This window comes from Schistocerca serialis, chromosome 2 (assembly GCF_023864345.2).
Source record: "Schistocerca serialis cubense isolate TAMUIC-IGC-003099 chromosome 2, iqSchSeri2.2, whole genome shotgun sequence".
Lineage (NCBI taxonomy): Eukaryota > Metazoa > Arthropoda > Insecta > Orthoptera > Acrididae > Schistocerca > Schistocerca serialis.
This window is the reverse complement of record NC_064639.1, coordinates 1,061,860,545-1,061,885,338: the sequence shown is the minus strand read 5'-3', so window position 1 is coordinate 1,061,885,338 and position 24,794 is coordinate 1,061,860,545. Positions and strand designations below refer to the sequence as shown.

General features: G+C 45.1%; 1 protein-coding gene across 1 annotated transcript in view; it reads right to left on the bottom strand.

The window, feature by feature from the left end:
- LOC126458511 (protein FAN-like) overlaps positions 1–24,794 on the bottom strand; it is a 209,785-nt gene that overhangs the window by 115,172 nt on the left and 69,819 nt on the right. The window contains exons 7-8 of the mRNA XM_050095606.1: positions 19,670–19,872; positions 19,414–19,576 (exon numbers count right to left, since the gene is read on the bottom strand). Of these exons, the coding sequence (XP_049951563.1) occupies positions 19,414–19,576; positions 19,670–19,872 (366 nt within the window). The remainder of the gene's footprint in view (positions 1–19,413; positions 19,577–19,669; positions 19,873–24,794) is intronic.

Sequence of the window (24,794 nt, the reverse complement as noted above, 5' to 3'; positions counted from 1 at the left end):
TCAGGGTCTTGTACTCCATAGTTTTTCACTCCTTTTGGAGTACTGTGCAGTCTGGCTAGCAGGGGGAGTGGTTCTTCCACAGCTGACACAACTGTGTGGAGGGGCACATGGAGTATTTGGATGCACTGGACGTCTCCAGTATTAACGTGTGGTGCTGGAATTGCAGTGGGAAGACATGTGCCCCCAAATTTCAAACACTTAAAGCACTACTTAGGGGGAGGGATGTATGGTTTTATGTCATATCGGTATACCATCACCTTGACCTCTTTAGGCAATGAGTCCCCCTCAAAGGCAAAGATGAAGGCAGCAGTAGCAACCCTATTGTATTTAGGTCCCCTATAAACATGCCAGATGAAGTGAACGCTCCGCTGTTCTAACTTGATGCGGAGCTCATCATCAGGCTGCAAGAGAAGGTCACGATGGAAAATCCCCTGGACCATGTTGAGGCTTTTATGAGTGGTGACGGCAACGGGAGTGTCACCCAGCTGGTCACAGGCGAGCAACACCCAGGACTGAGCTGGGGATGCTGTCTGAATGATGACAGCCCCATTTCTCATTTTTGACAGCACAGCCACTTTCCCTAACTTTTCCTCCACATTTTCAACAAAAAACAGAGGCTTTGAAGCCAGAAAGGAGTTCCCATCCATTCTCTTGCAGACTATATACCTTGGCAAATAGGGCTCTTTCTTTTCCATAGTTCTACATTCCTCCCATGGTGTGGCTAGGAATGAGTTGGCTGATTCCAGCAGCGATTAATTGATATTATAGTCATAGGATACTATATTTTTTTCATTTTGTGAAGTGCACAATTTTAAACTTCTGAACATTTGGATGAGCTGCCAATCTCTGCACCACGTTAAAATCTTAAGATGATCAGACCGAATATTTATGCAGCTTCTCTCAGATAGTACTTCATTATAGATAACTGCATCAACTGCAAAAAGGCTGGTTTTACTATTAATATTGTCTACAAGGTCATTAATATACAAAAAGAACAACAAGGGTCCTAACAAACTTCCCAGGGGCACACCTGAAGTTACTTCTACATCTCCTCCTTCCCTTCAACCCTACTGCCAGAAGAACAAGAAGCCACTGGCTCTGAAAGTCTGCACATTTCTTTAACCTTTGTATGTTTTTTCTCTTGCCACTGTTTGGTGAATAGATTTTTTATCTCTCCAATTATTTTCATAAAATAATAACCGTCATTTATACCAATTCCAGAGGAAATAGCTTTCGGTTAAACAAATTTACTTCACTGCCTACTGTGTTTGTTTAGCTATCTTTTTTCTGTCTTTTATGTGAATATCTCAAATTTAACAGCTTTGTACTTTAACATTTTGTAATTTCTTTAGTACTTGCTTACTTACTTTCACTTGCGCCTTTGTCCTGTAGTTTCTGCAGGGTTGGTGTGGTTACAACGGATTGGGCATGGTTAATTTAAAGTGGTGACCAGATGTCCTTCCTGCAGTCACCCCATACCTCCACCCCCGGGATGGAATCAGTGTACCCCAGCTGTCTGTGTTTAGTGAAAACCATGAAATAGTGCGAATGTGTTTCAAATGTCTGTGAGTCATGTAACTGAGACGAGATGTGAGGACGAGTTCGGTATTCACCTAATGGGATGTGGAAAACTGCCTAAAAACCACATCCAGGCTGGCCGGCACACCAGCCCACGTTGTTAATCCGCTGGGCGGATTCGATCTGGGGCTGGCACACTTACCCGAGTCCAGGAAGCAGCACATTAGCACTCTTGGCTAACCTGATGGGTTTTGTAATTTCTTTACTACCTGCACCAATAAATAGGCTTCATGCGTAAAGTCACAGATAGCCATGGTTGAGCAGTCAAGATATAAGGTTTCCATTTTAGTCAGTCTGCATTCAGTATTCGTTAATTGAAGTCCACAGGCATCCACCAATCAAAGAGGGAAGTTACTATGTTATTTATATGTGTTGCCACAGTGAATATTTTTAAACTAATCATAGACCGTGAGCATTACTAAACTGTCTTATACACAGTATATCAAAGTTACTTACTAAAAGCAGATCATTGTGTGTTTAATGCAACGAGTGTAAATAAGATGAGAGTACACTTGCTGGTGTTGCACTAAATCATTATTAATTGTTTAAAGAACCTCATAATCATTGGAAGAAGATTGATGAAGATGAAAATGTATAATACTTATGGGGCACAAAACAAATCAGTAAACTTTACATGCTAGCGGACGATTGGGCCACGGAGATTGAGATAACAGGTAACATGCTGGAAGGTGGATCAGCTACAGCACATTTCAGATGAGATACTGCTTTGGATTTGGGGAAAAGAAAGGTAAAGATGTGAAAATCATGGACATGGACTCATCTTATCTGTGATCTGAGGGCTGACCGATCCATCGTCATTCTTCCGGCGGACAAGGGTTCCACGACCGTGATACTTGATCGTCGGGAGTATGTGGCTGAGGGACTGCGTCAGCTTTCAGACAACACCACATACAAAGTTTGCCAAGGTAATCCCATTCCTGATGTCCAGGCGGAGCTTCAAGGAATCCTCAGAACCTTAGGCCCCCTACAAAACCTTTCACCTGACTACATCAACCTCCTGACCCCACCGACATCCCGCACCCCTACCTTCTACCTTCTTCCTAAAATTCACAAACCCAATCATCACGGCCGCCCCATTGTAGCTGGTTACCAAGCCCCCACAGAACGTATCTCTGCCTACGTAGATCAACACCTCCAACCCATTACATGCAGTCTCCCATCCTTCATCAAAGACACCAACCACTTTCTCGAACACCTGCAATCCTTACCCAATCTGTAACCCCCGGGAACCATCCTTGTAAGCATTGATGCCACTTCCTTATACACAAATATCCCGCACATCCAGGGCCTTGCTGCGATGGAGCACTTCCTTTCACGCCGATCACCTGCCACCCTACCTAAAACCTCTTTCCTCATTACCTTAGCCAGCTTCATCCTGACCCACAAATTCTTCACTTTTGAAGGCCAGACATACCAACAATTAAAGGGAACAGCCATGGGTACCAGGATGGCCCCCTCATACGCCAACCTATTCATGGGTCACTTAGAGGAAGCCTTCTTGGTTACCCAGGCCTGCCAACCCAAAGTTTGGTACATATTTATTGATGACATCATGATCTGGACTCACAGTGAAGAAGAACTCCAGAATTTCCTCTCCAACCTCAACTCCTTTGGTTCCATCAGATTCACCTGGTCCTACTCCAAATCCCATGCCACTTTCCTTGACGTTGACCTCCACCTGTCCAATGGCCAGCTTCACAAGTCCGTCCACATCAAACCCACCAACAAGCAACAGTACCTCCATTATGACAGCTGCCACCCATTCCACATCAAACGGCCCCTTCCCTACAGCCTAGGTCTTCGTGGCAAACGAATCTGCTCCAGTCCGGAATCCCTGAACCATTACACCAACAACCTGACAACAGCTTTCGCATACCGCAACTACCCTCTCGGCCTGGTACAGAAGCAAATAACCAGAGGCACTTCCTCATCCTCTCAAACCCAGAAACTCCCACAGAAGAACCACAAAAGTGCCCCACTTGTGACAGGATACTTTCCGGGACTGGATCAGACTCTGAATGTGGCTCTCCAGCAGGGATACGACTTCCTCAAATCCTGCCCTGAAATGAGATCCATCCTTCATGAAATCCTCCCCACTCCACCAAGAGTGTCTTTCCGCCGTCCACCTAACCTTCGTAACCTCTTAGTTCATCCCTATGAAATCCCCAAACCACCTTCCCTGCCCTCTGGCTCCTACCCTTGTAACTGACACCGGTGTAAAACCTGTCCCATGCACCCTCCCACCACCACCTACTCCAGTCCTGTAACCCGGAAGGTGTACATGATCAAAGGCAGAGCCACGTGTGAAAGCACCCACGTGATTTACCAACTGACCTGCCTACACTGTGATGCATTCTATGTGGGAATGACCAGCAACAAACTGTCCATTCACATGAATGGACACAGGCAGACAGTGTTTGTTGGTAATGAGGATCACCCTGTGGCTAAACATGCCTTGGTGCACGGCCAGCACATTTTGGCACAGTGTTACACCATCCGGGTCATCTGGATACTTCGCACTAACACCAACCTATCCGAACTCCGGAGATGGGAACTTGCTCTTCAATATATCCTCTCTTCCCGTTATCCACCAGGCCTCAATCTCAGCAAATTTCAAGTTGCCGCCACTCATACCTCACCTGCCATTCAACAACATCTTTGCCTCTGCACTTCCGCCTCGACTGACATCTCTGCCCAAACTCTTTGCCTTTTAATATGTCTGCTTGTGTCTGTATATGTGTGGATGGATATATATGTGTGTGTGTGTGTGTGTGTGTGTGTGTGTGTGTGTGCGCGCGCGCGCGCGCGCGCGCGCGCGCGCGCGCGCGCGTGCGTGCGTGTATACCCGTCCTTTTTTCCCACTAAGCTAAGTCTTTCCGCTCCTGGGATTGGAATGACTCCTTACCCTCTCCCTTAAAACCCACATCCTTTCGCCTTTCCCTCTCCTTCCCTCTTTCCTGATGAGGCAACAGTTTGTTGCCATTCCACGTGGGAAAAATATATCTAAAAACACAGATGATGTGCCTTACCGAACGAAAGTGCTGGCAGGTCGATAGACACACAAACAAACACAAACATGCACACGAAATTCAAGCTTTCGCAACAAATGTTGCCTCATCAGGAAAGAGGGAAGGAGAGGGAAAGACGAAAGGATGTGGGTTTTAAGGGAGAGGGTAAGGAGTCATTCCAATCCTGGGAGCGGAAAGACTTACCTTAGGGGGAAAGAAGGGGTATACACTCGCGCGCACACACACACACATATCCATCCGCACATACAGAGACACAAGCAGACATTTTGCTAAATATTATTTTTCCAGGCAGGGTTCAATTCGGATAGTGTCTTGTGGAGTTGGACCATTAGGAGTAGGATTAGGATGATTTTTCTTCGTGGCAAAGTGATATTTCCAGCAGAGAGTACGGGTGTAGGACAGTAAATCTTTGACAAGGGCTGTTTGGTTGAATCTGGGAGTGGGGCTGAAGGTGAGGTCTTTGGATAGGACAGAGGTTTCGGATTGGGAGAGAGGTTTGGAGGAAAGGTTAACTACTGAATTAGGGTGTTGTGGTTCCATATTGTGTTGATTGGAATTTTGAGATTTTGGGGGGAGTGGAGCTGGAAGTGGGAGATTGAGTAGATGGGAGAGACTGGGTCTGTGTGCAATGAGAGGAGGTTGAGGTTTGCTGGAAAGGTTGTGAAGGGTGAGTGAGTTGCCTTTGCGGAGGTGGGAAACCAGTAGATTGGACAGTTTTTTGAGGTGGAGGGTGGCATGCTGTTCTAATTTGTGATTGGCCTGTAGGAGGATGCTCTGAACAGCCGGTGTGGAGTGGGAGAGGAAAGATTGAGGACTTTTAATAAGGATAGGAGTTAACGGGTGTGTTCATTGGCTGAGTTGAAGTGAAGGTGAAGGTTGGTTGGTTGGTTTGTGGGATTAAAGGGACCAGACTGCGACGGTCATCGGTCCCTTTTTCCAAAAAAATTAAAACTGCCCAAGGAGAATAAAAAACGAACAGCAGGAAAGACGTCAGACGACACAGGACGAGAAACACTCTGACAGGGATCAGACAAAACAAATTAAAACACACAGAGTGTGACGGTGGTTGGCCGACCATAGAGAAAAAAAAAGAGGAAAAGCCAACCAGCAAGAACACATTACAAACTCAGTTTAAAATCAGAGGCTAAAAGCCAGAATCAACACTAAAAAACAAACACTCAGATTAAACTATAAAAACCCCCTGCCCGAATAAAACGCAAAACCAAGTCCACCATGGCAGAGTCATCTAATAAAAGGGCAGGGAGCGTATCAGGCAGCGCAAATGTCTGCCTGAGCACAGTTAAAAGCGGACAAGTTAATAAAATGTGCACCACCGTCAAAACCGCCCCACAGCGACCGAGAGGTGGGTCCTCACGACGCAATAAATAACTGTGAGACAGTCGGGTGTGGCCAATGTGGAGCCGACAAAGAACAACTGAATCTCTGCGAGTGGCTCGCATGAATGACTGCCGCACACGCGTCGTCGCCTTGAGAGAACGGAGTTTGTTTGGTGTGGGCAGATTGCGCCATTAAGTATCCCAAAGCGAGAGAACTTCGCGGCGGAAGACTGCCCGCAAATCAGTCTCCGGGAGGCCAATGTCCAGGGTGGGTTCACTGGTGGCCTGTTTGGCCAGGCGGTCAACACGTTCATTGCCCGGGATACCGACGTGACCGGGGGTCCACACAAAGACCACAGAGCGGCCGCAATGCGCAAGAGTATGCAGGGACTCATAGATAGCCATCACCAGACGAGAACGAGGAAAACACTGGTCGAGAGCTCGTAAACCACTCAGGGAATCGCTACAGATAACGAAGGACTCACCTGAGCAGGAGCGGATATACTCTAGGGCACGAAAGATGGCGACCAGCTCAGCAGTGTAAACGCTGCAGCCATCCAGCAAGGAACGTTGTTCGGAATGGTCCCCTAGAGTTAGCGCATACCCGACACGACCAGCAACCATCGAACCGTCAGTGTAAACAATTCCAGAGCCCTGATACGTGGCCAGGATGGAATAAAAGTGGCGGCGGAAGGCCTCTGGAGGGACTGAGTCCTTCGAGCCCTGTGCCAAGTCGAACCAAAGGCAAGGGCGAGGAACACACCACAGGGGTGCACGCAGAGGTGCCCGGAAAGGAGGTGGAACAGGGAAAAACCCAAGCCCGGAGAGAAGCTCCTCGACGCGTATGGCGATCGGACAACCCGACCGGGGCCGACGGTCTGGCAGATGGACGACTGACTGCGGGAACAGGATGCCCGGGCAAGCTAAAAACATGGGCAGCATAAGCAGCCAGTAATTGTTGGCGTCGTAACCGCAGTGGAATGACACCTGCCTCCACTAGTATGCTGTCCACAGGGCTGGTGCGGAAAACACCAGTGGCAAGGCATATTCCGCTATGGAGGATTGGGTCCAGCACCCGCAACGCAGATGGGGAAGCTGAGCCATAAGCCAGGCTCCCATAATCCAGACGAGACTGGATCAACGCCTGGTAGAGCCGGAACAGGGTAGATCGGTCGCTGCCCCAGCGGGTGTGGCTCAAACATCGCAGAGCATTGAGATGCTGCCAACACGCCTGTTTGAGCTGCCGGATATGAGGCAGCCAAGTCAACCGGGCATAGAAAACCACCCCCAAAAACCTGTGTGATTCCACCAATGAAAGAAGTTTGCCGTTAAGAGAAAGCTGCGGCTCCGGGTGGACAGTACGTCGCCGGCAGAAATGCATAACGCAGGTCTTGGCTGCCGGAAACTGGAACCCATGAGCTACAGCCCAAGACTGCACCTTGCGGATAGCGCCCTGTAGCTGATGTTCAACAGCTGCAATGCCAGTAGATCTGTAGTAAAGGCAGAAGTCGTCAGCATACAGGGAAGCGGAGACAGAATTTCCCAAGGCCACAGCGAGTCCGTTAATGGCTATTAAAAACAGGCAGACACTTAAAACAGAACCCTGCGGCACGCCGTTCTCCTGGACGTGGGAGGAACTATATGAGGCTGCGACTTGCACGCGGAAGGTACGATACGACAGGAAATTTCGGATAAAAATCAGCAGAGGGCCCCGAAACCCCATCCATGAAGCGTAGAAAGGATGTGATGACGCCATGTCGTATCGTACGCCTTCCGCATGTCGAAAAAGACAGCGACCAGGTGCTGACGGCGGGCAAAGGCAGTACGGATGGCCGACTCCAGGCTCACCAGATTGTCGGCGGCGGAGCGGCCTTTACGGAACCCACCCTGACACAGAGCCAGAAGGCCCCGAGACTCCAGTACCCAATTCAAGCGCCAGCTCACCATCCGTTCGAGAAGCTTGCAAAGAATGTTGGTGAGGCTAATGGGGCGGTAGCTGTCCACCTCCAAAGGGCTCTTGCCCGGTTTCAAAACGGGGATGACAATGCTCTTCTGCCATTGCGACGGAAACTCACCCTCGACCCAGAGACGGTTGTAAAGGTCGAGGAGGCGTCGCTTGCAGTCCACTGAAAGGTGTTTCAGCATCTGACAGTGGATGCGATCGGGCCCGGGAGAGGTATCAGGGCAAGCGGCAAGGGCACTGTGAAATTCCCACTCACTGAATGGAGCATTGTAGGATTCAGAAGTGTTTGTGCGAAAAGAAAGGCTCCGATGTTCCATCCGCTCTTTAATGGAGTGGAAGGCCTGGGGGTAATTCGCAGAAGCGGAACTCGTAGCGAAATGCTCTGCTAAGCGGTTTGCAATGACGTCGGAGTCAGTACAAACTGCTCCATTCAGTGAGAGCGCAGGGACGCTGGCAGGGGTCCGATAGCCGTAGACGCATCGAATCTTGGCCCAGACCTGCGATGGAGACACATGGAGGCCAATGGTGGACACATACCGTTCCCAGCACTCCTTCTTGCCTTGGCGGATAAGGAGGCGGGCCCGCGCATGCAGCCGTTTGAAGGTGATAAGGTGGTCTATAGAGGGATGTCGCTTGTGACACTGGAGCGCCCCGCCGGCGATCTTTAATCGCTTCAGCGATCTCAGGCGACCACCATGGCACAGCCCTCCACTGAGGGGACCCAGAAGAACGGGGAATGGCAGATTCGGCGGCAGTAACGATGCCGGTGGTGACCGATTGAACCACCGCATCAATGTCATCATTAGAGAGAGTCTCAATAGTGGCAGTGGAGGAGAACAAGTCCCAGTCAGCCTTATTCATAGCCCATCTGCTAGGGCGCCCAGAAGTCTGATGCTGTGGTAGTGACAGAAAGATCGAAAAGTGGTCACTACCACACAGGTCGTCATGCACACGCCATTGGACAGACGGTAAGAGGCTAGGGCTACAGATCGAAAGGTCAATGGCGGAGTATGTGCCATGCACCACACTGAAGTGTGTGAAGGCACCATCATTTAAAATCGAGAGATCGAGCTGCGACAATAAATGCTCAACGGTGGCGCCTCAACCTGTCGCCACTGACCCACCCCACAGAGGGTTATGGGCGGTGAAGTCGCCCAGTAGCAAGAAAGGTGGCGGCAATTGGGCTATCAGCGCAGCCAGGACATGCTGCGAGACATCGCCATCCGGTGGAAGGTAAAGACTGCAGACGGTAACAGCCTGTGGCATCCACACCCGAACAGCAACAGCCTCTAAAGGTGTTTGGAGAGGGACAGACTCGCTGTGCAGAGTGTTAAGGACATAGAGGCAGACGCCACCAGACACCCTTTCATAAGCTGCCCGGTTCTTATAATAACCCCGATAGCCACGGAGGGCGGGAGTTCGCATTGCTGGAAACCAAGTTTCCTGAAGAGCAATGCAGAAGAAAGGGTGAAGGCTGATAAGTTGTCGGAGCTCAGCTAGATGGTGGAAAAAACCGCTGCAGTTCCACTGGAGGATGGCATTGTCCATGTCTGAGAAAGGTGTGACGGGACTGGGAAGGCAGATTACGCCGCTGGGTCACCTGCTGCCTCCGATGGAGCACCCGTGCAAGTGCTACCCATTGCGTCTGAGGGACCGGCGAGATCGAGGTCCTCAGCGGACGCAAGGATCTCCACCTCATCCTCAGACGCAGAGCTTTTAGTTAGCGGTGGAGTAGGTGCCAACGCAGGTGTCTTGGTCTTACGGGTCTTCAAAGTCGTGTTCTCTCGCTGTTCCTTTGGTTGCCGTTGTTGAGAGGGCTTATTGGAGTCAGTCTCCGGGACCGAAGAGGATCACGAAGCCCGACGACCAGCAACCTGTGGCTTCTTCAGCCACTGGTTGGAATCTGCTGTGCCGCTGGTAGGAACCTGGGAAGGGAGTGACCCAAGGGATCCCTTCCGAGCGAGAGAAGCCGAAGAAGACTTACGCTCCTCCGGCTTAGAAGTGGGGACTGGTGTCCCCAGTGGTTTAGTGGGTGCTGCTCACGAGGTAGATGGTGTGGGAGCAACAGCGAGAGAAGGGGCCCTCATCGTCAAGGGGGCAGGTGAGGTCCTCTGACTCTGAGAGCTGACTGTATATCTTGCAGCTGAAGGAGCTGGAGCAGGAGTGACAGTGTAGGCATAAGATGATGACATGCGCACGGGATGTAGCCGTTCAAATTTCCGCTTAGCCTCAGTGTAGGTCAGTTGGTCCAGGGTCTTATATTCCATGATTTTGTGTTCTTTCTGTAAGATACTGCAGTCCGGCGAGCAAGGTGAATGAGGCTCTCCACAGACGGGAGGCGGAGCACATGGAGTATCGGGATGAGATGGGCGTCCACAATCTCGACATGTGAGGCTAGAAGTACAGCGAGAGGACATGTGACCGAACTTCCAACACTTAAAGCACCGCATCGGGGGAGGGATATAGGGTTTGACATCACATCGGTAGACCATCACCTTGACCTTCTCTGGTAATGTATCACCTTCCAAGGCCAAGATGAAGGCACCGGTAGCTACCTGATTGTCCCTCGGACCCCAATGAACACGCCGGACGAAATGTACACCTTGGCGCTCTAAATTGGCGCGCAGCTCGTCATCAGACTGCAAAAGTAGGTCCCGATGGAAAATAATACCCTGGACCATATTTAAACTCTTATGTGGGGTGATGGTAACGTTAAGATCCCCCAACTTGTCACAAGCAAGTAACCTGCGTGACTGGGCAGAGGATGCCGTTTTTATCAAAACTGACCCAGAGCAAATTTTGGACAAGCCCTCCACCTGCCCAAACTTGTCCTCTAAATGCTCTACAAAGAACTGTGGCTTCACGGATAGAAACGAGTCACCATCAGCTCTGGTACAGACGAGATACCTGGGCGAATACACGTCACTGTCATTCATTGCCTTTCGTTCCTCCCATGGTGTGGCCAGGGATGGGAACGATTTGGGGTCATAAACGTTAGCTTTAAAATGAGCCCTCGAACGCTTAGAGACTGCTGGTGGCTGGCCACCAGCAAGAGAAGATGTGCCACGCTTCATTGCGTGTCATCCACCCTGATGCCACCTACTCCGACCAAGGGCCCTCCCCACGGGCGCCACACAGCCACAGCAAAGGCCACCTGGCAGGATGGCCATTGCCGCGAGTCCCGATGCCCTAGGGAGATGGGCATCCACTCCTTGGCATACGTGGGGAGTTAACGGCGCAGGCATCAGTAGAGCAATCCCTGTGTTGTCAGGGGGCTACAACCAACAGGGTACAAGGCGGCCCCACCACAACGGACTGGCTACCGTGCTGGATGTTAGGTGACATGTGGTCCATGGTCGCCGTCAGTGCAGAAAGTGACCCTGCACATTGCTTGGCATAAAGTGCACGCAGGAGCGTATCCATGCCCAAGAGATGTAGAGTGGGCAGGACTGCAACGCAACGACGAATAAGCTGGCGAAAGTTCTCAACGCAAGATGGACACAATGCACCAAGTAAGGCGCCCTTCCCCAATCGGCTCGCTCTTCGGAAAAATTTTGAGATATGGAGGTCAAACCCGACAGGGGACCATCACATAAGGCCGAAACGTTTGAGACTCCTTCTAGTCGCCTCTTACGACAGGCAGGAATACCGCGGGCCTATTCTTAGCCCGAACCCGCAGGGGGGGGTAGGTGAAGGATTAGGTGGGTGAGGGCAATGGATTGTTCAGTTTGGAACTGGTATAGGGACTGATGGAGAGAAGGGTTGCAGCCAGAGATGGGAACTTTAAGTGCGAGGCCTTTGGGGGTAATGCCAAATGTCAGACAAGCCTGAGAAAATAAAATATGGGAGTGTAATCTGGCTAGGGCGAAGGCATGTTTGCGGAGGGAATGTAAATAAAACTTAATGGGGTCGTTGTGGGGATGTTGTGAGGGTGACATGGTATTAGAAGGTGGATAGTGTAACATGAGGCTGAAATGAAAATGAAAATAAATGGCGAGAGATAAGGTGAACTAGAAAGCAACTGGAGATCTGGTGTGAAAAAAGGCGAAAAGTGGTTGGTTATAGCTGGGCTATGTTGATCCTGTGGTGAACATGGGTTGGTAGACAACGATGTGCACAAAGGTTATGTGGTTGTGTCGCCGCCAAAACACGTTAAAGGGTGGAGCAATCCGGGAAAATTTTGAAAAAACTGCGTGTAAATGTATTAAAAGGAGTGCTTTTGTGGTGGCAGACTGTGAAAATGAGGCTAACAATTGTCTGACGAAGATATAATGACGTTAAAACCTGTGGGAAGCGGCTAAAAAAGATCAGTGATGTGGGAAAAACGGAAATGGAAAAAAAGCGAAAGTTATTGGAACTAGCCGAAATGGCTGTTTAATAGCTGAAAGGAACTGTTTGTGAACTGGAAACGGTGGATTTTGTAGCAGCAGTATTGTTGAAAGCGGAGGAAAAAAAATTTTTTGGTTATGGTTTGGAAGTGGGTTACGTATTATTGAGTATATATAGGCGGGATAAAATTGTATGGTACATTCGGTAAAGAGGAGAAGGTGAATACAAAGTGAAACTACTTGCAAAAACAGAAAGAGAAAATAAGATGACAGGAAAGATTTCGAAATGCAACAGTGACAATAACAAACGTAATTGTTGGGGTCAAATTAATGATATGAATATAATAGAGGGAAACATTCCACGTGGGAAAAATATGTATAAAAACACAGATGATGTGACTTACTGAACAAAAGTGCTGGCAGGTCGATAGACACACAAACAAACACAAACATACACAGGAAATTCAAGATTTCGCAACAAACTGTTGCCTCATCAGGAAATAGGGAAGGAGGGAAAGACGAAAGGATGTGGGTTTTAAGGGAGAGGGTAAGGAGTCATTCCAATCCCGGGAGCGGAAAGACTTACCTTAGGGGGAAAGAAGGGGTATACACTCGCACACACACACACATATCCACCCGCACATACACAGACACAAGCAGACATTTATAAAGGCAAACTCTTTGCCTTTACAAATGTCTGCTTGCGTCTGTGTATGTGCGGGTGGATATGTGTGTGTGTGCGAGTGTATACCTGTCCTTTTTTCCTCCAAGGTAAGTCTTTCCGCTCCCGGGATTGGAATGACTCCTTACCCTCTCCCTTAAAACCCACAACCTTTCGTCTTTCTCTCTCCTTCCCTCTTTCCTGACGAAGCAACCGTTGGTTGCGAAAGCTAGAATTTTGTGTCTGTATATGTGTGGATGGATATGTGTGTGTGTGCGAGTGTATACCCGTCCTTTTTTCCCCCTAAGGTAAGTCTTTCCGCTCCCGGGATTGGAATGACTCCTTACCCTCTCCCTTAAAACCCACATCCTTTCGTCTTTCCCTCTCCTTCCCTCTTTCCTGATGAGGCAACAGTCTGTTGCGAAAGCTTGAATTTTGTGTGTATGTTTGTGTGTCTGTCGACCTGCCAGCACTTTCATTTGGTAAGTCACATCATATTTGTTTTTATATATAAAAAAAACAAAGATGATGTGACTTACCGAACGAAAGCACTGGCAGGTCGACAGACACACAAACAAACACAAATATACACACAAAATTCTAGCTTTCGCAACAAACAGTTGCTTCGTCAGGAAAGAGGGAAGGAGAGGGAAAGACGAAAGGAAGTGGGTTATAAGGGAGAGGGTACGGAGTCATTCCAATCCCGAGAGCGGAAAGACTTACCTTAGGGGGAAAAAAGGACGGGTATACACTCGCACACACACACATATCCATCCACACATATACAGACACAAGCAGACATATTTAAAGACAAAGAGTTTGGGCAGAGATGTCAGTCGAGGCAGAAGTGCAGAGGCAAAGATGATGTTGAATGACAGGTGAGGTATGAGTGCGGCAACTTGAAATTAGCGGAGATTGAGGCCTGGTGGGTAACGGGAAGAGAGGATATATTGAAGAGCAAGTTCCCATCTCCGGAGTTCGGATAGGTTGGTGTTGATGGGAAGTATCCAGATAACCCGGACGGTGTAACACTGTGCCAAGATGTGCTGGCCGTGCACCAAGGTATGTTTAGCCACAGGGTGATCCTCATTACCAACAAACACTGTCTGCCTGTGTCCATTCATGCAAATGGACAGTTTGTTGCTGGTCATTCCCACATAGAACGCATCACAGTGTAGGCAGGTCAGTTGGTAAATCACGTGGGTGCTTTCTCACGTGGCTCTGCCTTTGATCGTGTACACCTTCCGGGTTACAGGACTGGAGTAGGTGGTGGTGGGAGGGTGCATGGGACAGGTTTTACACCGGGGGCGGTTACAAGTATAGAAGGATAGAAGGATAGGGGCCAGAGGGTAGGGAAGGTGGTTTGGGAATTTCATAGGGATGAACTAACAGGTTACGAATAAATAAAACTTAATGGGGTCGTTGTGGGGGTGTTGTGAGGGTGACATGCTATTGGAAGGTGGAAAGTGTAACATGAGGCTGAAATGAAAATGAAAATAAAAATATATGGGGAGAGATAAAGGTGAACTGGAAAGTAACTGGAGATCTGGTGTGAAAAAGGCGAAAAGGTGTTGGTTACAGCTGGGCTACGTTGGACTTGGGTTCGTAACCTGTTAGTTCATCCCTATGAAATCCCCAAACCATCTTCCCTACCCTCTGGCTCCTATCCTTCTATCCTTGTAACCGCCCCCGGTGTAAAACCTGTCCCATGCACCCTCCCACCACCACCTACTCCAGTCCTGTAACCCGGAAGGTGTACACGATCAAAGGCAGAGCCACGTGTGAAAGCACCCACGTGATTTACCAACTGACCTGCCTACACTGTGACGCATTCTATGTGGGAATGACCAGCAACAAACTGTCCATTCACATGAATGGACACAGGCAGACAGTGTTTGTTGGTAATGAGGATCACCCTGTGGCTAAACATGCCTTGTTGCACAGCCAGCACATCTTGGCACAGTGTTACACCGTCCGGGTCATCTGGATACTTCCCACTAACACCAACCTATCCGAACTCCGGAGATGGGAACTTGCTCTTCAATATATCCTCTCTTCCCGTTACCCACCAGGCCTCAATCTCCGCTAATTTCAAGTTGCCGCCACTCATACCTCACCTGTCATTCAACAACATCTTTGCCTCTGCACTTTCACCTCGACTGACACCTCTGCCCAAACTCTTTGTCTTTAAATATGTCTGCTTGTGGCTGTATATGTGTGGATGGATGTGTGTGTGTGTGTGTGTGAGTGTATACCCGTCCTTTTTTCCCCCTAAGGTAAGTCTTTCCGCTCCCGGGATTGGAATGACTCCTTACCCTCTCCCTTAAAACCCACATCCTTTCGTCTTTCCCTCTCCTTCCCTCTTTCCTGATGAGGCAACAGTTTGTTGCGAAAGCTTGAATTTTGTGTGTATGTTTGTGTGTCTTTCGACCTGCCAGCACTTTGGTAGTATGGTAAAGATGATGTGACTTACCATACTACGAAAGCGCTGGCAGGTCGAAAGACACACAAAAATATATATATACAAAGTAGTGTGGAATCATTACAACAAGAAGTCTATCTCACAAAAAGCCAAATTACGCCATTACGACACGGTGGTGCTCCCCGAGGCACTATATGCAGCAGAGACCACACTAATCCGAGGGCATACACGTATCAGACAATTAGAAAAAGTAGAACGGAAAATACTTAGGAAAATATTTGGCGCAACTAACAACAATGGAATATGGATCAAGAAACCTACAGAGGAACTGTACAAACATACGGAGACAATCACAGAAAAGATTAGAAAACGCAGACTACAATTCTATGGACACCTATACAGAATGCCATCACACAGGCTGACCAAACAGATCTTTGACTGGGTAACCACTAGAAACAACAAATGGGTGGCAGAGGTAGAAAACGACCTGAACCAGCTCAACATAACAGCAGACACAATAAACGACAGAATAAAGTTCAGAAACATCATTAAGAAAAGTAAACTACATGAGATACAATGCGACAAACGAACAGGCATAAAATGGACCGAAGAACGAAAGCAAGATCACAGCCAGAAGATGAAAGAAATATGGGCAACCAAAAAGGCAATCAAGATGAAGCCGAAGACACGAAGCCGACAAGAAGCATGGACAGAGGACCGGAAACAGAAACACAGCGAGCGAATGAGGGAAGTTTGGGCAGCAAGGAAGGCAGCAAAAGGAACTGGCCATGTAGTTTAGTCCAAATGCGCTCTTTAAGGGCAAAACACCAATAATAATAATAATATATATATATATATATATATATATATATATATATATATATATATATATATATATATATATTTTCACCATGTGGTGGTGTGAGAAAACAGCTATAAAATTTATGGAAATTTGCAAGCTTTTGGAGCCAGTGCTCTTTCTGGAAGGACTAAAGGAAAGGAATAAATGTGAGGGACCTTTTCATCCTGTTCAGCAGTCTCTGCTGATATGGGGTTCTGGGTGACTTTTCCATAACCCTCCCTAATTCCTAAACCTCACCAGTCATTTTTCTCCGCTCTTTTCCCTTTCCCTTCAACAATTCCACCAGAAAAAGAAGCTACAGGTGTCCATGTCAAAAATCCAGATTATGGGGATGTTATCAAGGAATCTGAACTAGACATGGAAATGATTGTAAGGGAAGATACTTTTATTTGAATTTGAGCTTAGGTTAGGCTGTTCATTTATTCATCCACTCATCAATCCTTGCATTCTGTTGACACCAGCAGGGAGGAGAATCTGCAATGATTTTGAAAGAGTGGAAAATTGGCACTGAGAATGTGGTACTATAAACTTATTCTTTATGCTGCTATGTTGTTAACAATAAAACTATTCACAATATGTTAATCAAGAGAATTTCTCTGATTCCATTGCCCTTTAAAATGAACATGAACTAACATTGTAATACACAGTAGAGATGCTACCTTAGAAAAATTTTATTGCTTTTGTCGATAAACAAATCAGTTGTTGTAGAGGTTAAAGGTATGGCTTCAGTTGTAAGATTCTTTTTATTATTCAGTAATTAAAGTACTGAATAATAAAAAGAACCTCACAACTGAAGAGGTACCTTCAAACTCTACTATAATGGTCAGTTTCAGATGTACCTTCAGCAGGACTGTTCTTCCCACTCACTGTGGTCTTCACATTTATTAAGCATCTCAATATTTGTCTACACATTATAAAATTTGAATTTTGTTGTATTCTACATTTTTTTTCATTTCTCAGAATACTGAAATGTATTCACAGTCCAAAAATTCAGGTAATTCATAGAACTTCCTAACAGGATATATTTTTAAATTGATACAAAATTTTAAAAAAAGGAGAATTACCTCTCTTGATTCTTCACACAGTGGACACAGATAGCAACACTGACTGTCTTGAGGAACTTAATTACACACACCAGTATTATTGTGTTGCACACAGGTTATGCAGTATAATGATATATTTTCATAACACTGATTTCTCAGAGTGGGTGAGGGTAGAGAAGATGTGGGGAGAGAGGGGAGTGTTGGGGAAGGCTGGCTGATTGCTCAGAGGGAGGCAGCAGGTGAATGAGATAGGAACGTGGAAGGGATAGGTAGCAGTACAGCCTCCTTCTGGGCAGTTAGCCATCCTTCCCCAACCCTTTTTCCCATTCCCTGTCTCTTCTCTGCCCCAATCACCCATTCCACCTGACATCAACCCTCTCCCAATCCCCCTGATGAACTGCAGTCCCAGCATTGTGTATTTATCCAGCACAATGTAGCTGTACAGGTGTGTGTGTGTGTGTGATATATATATATCTTCATGATCTTCATGATCTGGACTCACAGTGAAGAAGAACTCCAGAATTTCCTCTCCAACCTCAACTCCTTTGGTTCCATCAGTTTCACCTGGTCCTACTCCAAATCCCATGCCACTTTCCTTGACGTTGACCTCCACCTGTCCAATGGCCAACTTCACACGTCCGTCCACATCAAACCCACCAACAAGCAACAGTACCTCCATTATGACAGCTGCCACCCATTCCACATCAAACGGTCCCTTCCCTACAGCCTAGGTCTTCGTGGCAAACGAATCTGCTCCAGTCCGGAATCCCTGAATCATTACACCAACAACCTGAAAACAGCTTTCGCATCCCGCAACTACCCTCCCGACCTGGTACAGAAGCAAATAACCAGAGCCACTTCCTCATCCTCTCAAACCCAGAATCCCCCACAGAAGAACCACAAAAGTGCCCCACTTGTGACAGGATACTTTCCGGGACTGGACCAGACTCTGAATGTGGCTCTCCAGCAGGGATACGACTTCCTCAAATCCTGCCCTGAAATGAGATCCATCCTTCATGAAATCCTCCCCACTCCGCCAAGAGTGTCATTCCGCCGTCCACCTAACCTTCGTAACCTGTTAGTTCATCCCTATGAAATCCCCAAACCACCTTCCCTACCCTCTGGCTCCTATCCTTGTAACCGCCCCCGATGCAAAACCTGTCCCATGCACCCTCCCACCACCACCTACTCCAGTCCTGTAACCCGGAAGGTGTACACGATCAAAGGCAGAGCCACGTGTGAAAGCACCCACGTGATTTACCAACTGACCTGCCTACACTGTGACGCATTCTATGTGGGAATGACCAGCAACAAACTGTCCATTCGCATGAATGGACACAGGCAGACAGTGTTTGTTGGTAATGAGGATCACCCTGTGGCTAAACATGCCTTGGTGCACGGCCAGCACATCTTGGCACAGTGTTACACCGTCCGGGTTATCTGGATACTTCCCACCAACACCAACCTATCCGAACTCCGGAGATGGGAACTTGCCCTTCAGTACATCCTCTCTTCTCGTCATCCGCCAGGCCTCAATCTCCGCTAATTTCAAGTTGCCGCCACTCATACCTCACCTGTCTTTCAACAACTTCTTTGCCTCTACACTTCTGCCTCGACTGACATCTCTGCCCAAACTCTTTGTCTTTAAATATGTCTGCTTGTGTCTGTATGTGTGGATGGATATGTGCGTGTGTGCGAGTGTATACCTGTCCTTTTTTCCCCCTAAGGTAAGTCTTTCCGCTCCCGGGATTGGAATGACTCCTTACCCTCTCCTTTAAAACCCACTTCCTTTCGTCTTCCCCTCTCCTTCCCTCTTTCCTGATGAGGCAACAATTTGTTGCGAAAGCTTGAATTTTGTGTGTATGTTTGTGTTTGTTTGTGTGTCTATCGACCTGCCAGCGTTTTTGTTCGGTAAGTCACCTCATCTTTGTTTTTATATATAATATATATATATATATATATATATATATATATATATATATATATATATATATATATATATATGTCCACATTAAGGGTCATCGACAAACTGTGGCGAAGAAACAGCTGGACCACCCCATAGCTGAGCATGCTTCTCAACACGACGTCCTTCATTTCAGCTTCCAGAGGGTTTCTGTCATGCGTAAGCAAGTGTACAGGTAGAGATAAAAGCTGCATTCAATGACTCACCTTCAGTTTTTCTAATCTTGACTCATTAAGAGCCCCTATGGGCTTTGACAGATCTCTGTAAGACTTTGGATCTGTGAGATCTAACTCTGAAGAAGTGTAGTCTGCAATGATCCACGGAAAAACTGGATACTGAGTCAAATCATTGAATGTTCTGTCACCCAAGCTGTAACAAAAAATTAAAACAGCTTTATACAATTCATAAAAATATTAGCGCTTCATAAAGGAGAATACTAAAGAAACGATGTTTCTAATATACCTATTCAGATATAGTAAGTAGTCAAAGTTAGAAAGAACTCCATTCTGCCACTGCAAAGTCATCATTTCTTGGTCTGTGTTGTCCAAATGCAATGCTGACTGAGCAAGTAACTCACTATATAAGTTGTCTCTATCTGATGCATTTTTCAGGCACAAGTAAAGGTGATTAACGTGACTACAGTTGTCACAGTAGATTTCCAGACCCTTGAAAAAATATTATGAAAATTAATGTAATTAATCCATTATCCCTAAACATAAATGTTCACGAGTTATTTAAAATTTAAAGCTGGTAGTTCTGAATTCTGCTCTATCTGTATGCATATGGTGAGCTGAAATTTTGTGAATCATTCACTACTATCATCATTGTAGATACACACACAGAAAAAATTTATAAACTTCTGAGATGTAGCACTCTCTCACAAATTTCATAGTGTAGTTACCTTTCAGTGACTTAGATATATCTCAAATGTTTTAGCTGTTCATTTTCTGTTAACAAATATCCAAGCATATACTTTACAAGTGGTGGCAGGGAAACACACACACACAATAGGGTTTAACCTTTAGAAGCTTTCGGAGCCAGTGGTTCCTTCTTCTGGCACAAGAGTTGAATGGGAAGGAAGAGGGGTGAAGGAAAAGGACTGGAGAGGTTTAGGAAAAGGGATACAGTTCAGGGAAGTCACCCAGATCCCCAAGTCAGGGGAGACTTACTGGATGGGAGAGATAAAAGCTGCCGTTCCCTGACCCAGGGTTCTGAGTGACTTCTCTGAACTGTACCCCTTTGTGTGTGTGTTCCCCTGCCACTGCTTGGTGACTAGATCTTTTTCTCTATCCATTTACATTATATCATCAATAACTGATTATTTTCATTGTTCTATTAGAGAATATACTTGAAATATATGTAAGGAGCTTATAATGACTGAAGAAAATTACAGCAAGACTGACAGGAACCACAAAAAGAACATTGAGTTTTCTCAACTTTTCAACTCAAATCTCTTCTTCCATACAACAAAGGGAAAGAGATGTGTTATGAAACACTATATACTAGGTGGTAGACTCTTAAGTGTCTAATTGTAACTAAAACTACCACAGCTGGAATAACTAATAACAATAATTATAAAAATAATAATTTCATACTGTAACTGCAGTCTTGTAGCTTCTGTAAATTATTGGATGAACACTGATCAGCAGCTTTCCATTTTCAGTAATAAAAGCAAGAAACATAAGAGTGAAAGCCATGCTCACAAAAATTGTTCAATTTATGGCCAGACAGATATAAACATAGGCACGTATAGTGGTTTCCTGTACTTTTGAAACTTGCACTACATTGTATCAATGACAGGTTGAGATTTATTTTATTTATTTCTTGAAATACAGAATCTATAGATCCATTTTTGCGTATTAATGCATGAGTCTGGATGAGTTAAGACATTTAATTCAATATTACATTTGTTTCCATCTGGACAATAAACAAAGATTAAGAATATAAATTGAAAATAATAATGAAGTAACACAATTAGTAAATTCAAATTACACTCACAAACAGAGGTTAAGATATAATTTTAAGATCTTATCCAAACAATTTTTTAAGGAGTGAAAGTGAGCATCTTCTTGACTTGGAGATCACCAGTTAATCTAATTAAAGCAGCAAAATATATTGAATCAGGAATACACAGTAATACATGGTAAATAATCTTAGCTGTCTTTACTATAGACTTCTTCTAGAGGACAGAAACTTTTTTCAAGCAGAATTCCTTTAGTATACTTTTAAATAGTATATTATTACCTTGTAGACTCTTAATATGATTTAGAAGTACACTGAAGATTTTTGTGCTTGTGTATTTTACACTTTTTTGCACCAGAGACTAATTTTTCAGGTCACAGTGTACATCAAATTTCCTTCTTATGTTATGATGATAGTATGTTTCATTTATTTCATATTGAAAAGGATTGTGAAGCATGAATGTCATGACTGAAAAGAGATGTTGTGAAGTAGTGGTTAGTGTGGTTAGTATTCCTATTTGCTTAAAAAGGTTGCAACACAAGGTTCCTGGAAGCACTCTCACAAAATTCAGATAACCTTTATCTGACATGTGAAGACTTTTTTCAACAGTGATTAATTGCCCAAGGATTATTTCATAAGACATAAGTGATTGGGAGTAGCCAAAGTAAGCAGACTTTGAGACATTGATGTCTCCAATTTTGGCGACTGTTTATCCCCTGTGGGCTTTTGTGACTAGAATGGAAATGAATGTAATTGGTTTTGCTGAGATTTATTGATACAGAATTTACTGTGAACCAATTCACAACATCATCAAGTAATTGGTTGGCAATTATTTCTAGGTCAGAGGATGTCTTAATGTCTACCACAGTACTTCTGCAAACATTGTAAAGTTGCTTGCTTTGTTTGAGGACAAAGGTAGGTCACTGATAGATATGACAAATAGTGGGGGACCAAGGACAGAACCTTGTGGAGCACCATAATTTATTGTTCCCCAGTCAGACTCTGACCCTCCTACCTGCGTACTGTTACAGTCTAACACTATTTTCTGTAGTCTGCCCTATAGGCAGGATTTGAGACAGCCAACCATTTCTCCTCGGAGTCCATAGTGACATCCTTTCTCTATAAGTATTCTATGATTGACACAGTTGAAGGCCTTAGACAGAGTAAAATATGCCCACAGACAATGTCTTCTTGTCAAGGCATTCCAAAATATTATTGTAAATGAAAATATAGTTTCAGTTGTAGAGACACCTTCTCTGAATCCAAACTGGTTTTCACTAATTATTGCAAAGTTTTCAAGGTGACAGACTATTTTAGCAAATACTAATTTTTGAGGACCTTAAAAATGTATTCAAGAGAGAGATACGACAATAGTTTGCAACATCTGAGGCATCGCCTTTTTTGTAGAGGGACTTTACAATAGCATACTTCATCCTGCCAGTGAAGATACCTTGTTTCAGAGAGGTATTGAATATATGAGCTCTGACTTCACTGAAATGATTCCAGCAGTCTATTAGCAGTTTGCCGGAGATGATGTCAACACCAGATGAATTTTTGCTTTTTAAAGCAATAATTGTTTTTCTTATTTCCTGTACTATTATACAGGCTATGCCCATCTGCTCTATGGAATTTGGTAAATAACCTTTTAGTATTTTTAAGACCTCTTCTAAGGAGCCATTGTGTCCTGTTTTCTCAGCAACACTTAAATAGTGCTCATTAAAAATTTTTGCCAGAGTCTCATGATTTTGTACTTGTTTACGTTCATTACTGGGAACAATGTTTTGGGATCTACTGGAGCAATTTGCAGCAGTCTCACTCATTATCACTTCCCATATTGTTTTGAATTTGTTACTAGATTTATTAATTTTGGAGCACAGATACAAACTTTTTGACTTCTGAATAGCTTTATTTAGTATTTTACAGTATTTTTATAGTGATTTATCTGGTTGTGGTTGTCTGATTTTTTTGTGGCGACATACAGCTCTCATTTCCTTTTGCATGAAATCTTAATACCAGTTGTTACCTATGGCTTTTTGTTATGTTTTGTGGTTTTGGTCTTATATATTTTTTGGGGGAAAGTACTTTCAAATGTTAGTGCCACTTCATTACTGAAAATATTGTACTTGGAATTGGCATTTTCTAAATTATACACAGGTCTCCCGTCTGTGGCTTGGACACGTGATTTAAAAGTCTGTATAGTTTCATCATTAATTGTCCTAGCTGTTTTCCAATAGGGGGCACTATCATTCTCATAGATACTTGCACTATTTATACTGAGTCTTTGTCCATCATGATCAGAGAGAGCATTCAAGACTTGTCTGGTAGTTGTATCACCTATTTTGGTCTGGTCTATAAATATATTATCAATCAGTATGCTTGTACATGAAGGTATTCTGATAGTGATGCTGACTAGAGAAGCCAATTACATGTGGACATCATATTTTCTAGGCCTGATCTGTCTCTGGAAATTGTTAGGAAGTTTATATTGAAGTCCCCAAGCACAATCACATCTCTTTTGTGTTTGTATAAGTATATAAGGAGAGCAGCTAACTTCTTCGAAAAGAGACTAAAGTTCCCTAAGGTGCTCTGTACACTGCAAGTACTGACACATGAGAGTTATTCAGAGACAATTATACTAAAAAATAATTCTGCTCATTAATTGCTCTACATGCGACACTTTTTAACATAAATGGCAACACCATCTCTTTCTTTAGACATTCTACAAAATGATGTTGCTAAGTAATAATTATTTATCATAAGTTTTTCTACACCAGAATTAATATGGTGCTCACTACAGCACAGAACACGGACATAATGTATACCTTGTGGCTCATGGATATTGATTATAAGTTCATTGATCTTACTGCAGAAGACAGTGTTTTGGTGATAAATTGCCAATTTTTGTCTAAAACAACCAGTTACATTGTTTTCTCTAAAAAATAAGTTTCAGTTGAAGATCTGTGCAAGATATTATTCACTAAATCTATAACTACATACATACTCTGCAAGCCACCATATGGTGCATGTTGGAGGGTACCCTGTACCACTATTAGTCACTTCCTTTCCTGTTCCACTCACAAACAGAGCAAAGGAAAAACTATTGTCTCTATGATTCCGTGTGAGCCCTAATCTTATTTGCATGGACCTCACGTGAAATGTACGTTGGTGGCAGTAGAATCAAATGGCGCTGAGCACTATGGGACTTAACATCTGAGGTCATCAGTCCCCTAGAACGTAGAACTACTTAAACCTAACTAACCTAAGGACATCACACACATCAATGCCTGAGGCAGGATTCGAACCTGAGACCATAGCGGTCGCGCAGTTCCAGACCAGTAGAATCATTATTACTAATTCCAACTATGGTGGTTTTAGTGACACTTATGAGTCTACCAACTACTCTCACCCGTGTCCTAATTTCAAATTTGTTTTACTGTCCAAACACAACTCTTTCAGCGCCAAATTTAAGTTAACATGGCCACTCAAGCCATAAGTTTTCTACAGAGATTAATGAAAAATTGGAATTTTCATCTCTCTTATATAGTGCTACTGTCCTGAAATGCAGCTGACAGTTAACCTAATGATTATCTGCCTTGTCAAATGCATTTAATGATAAATACTCAAG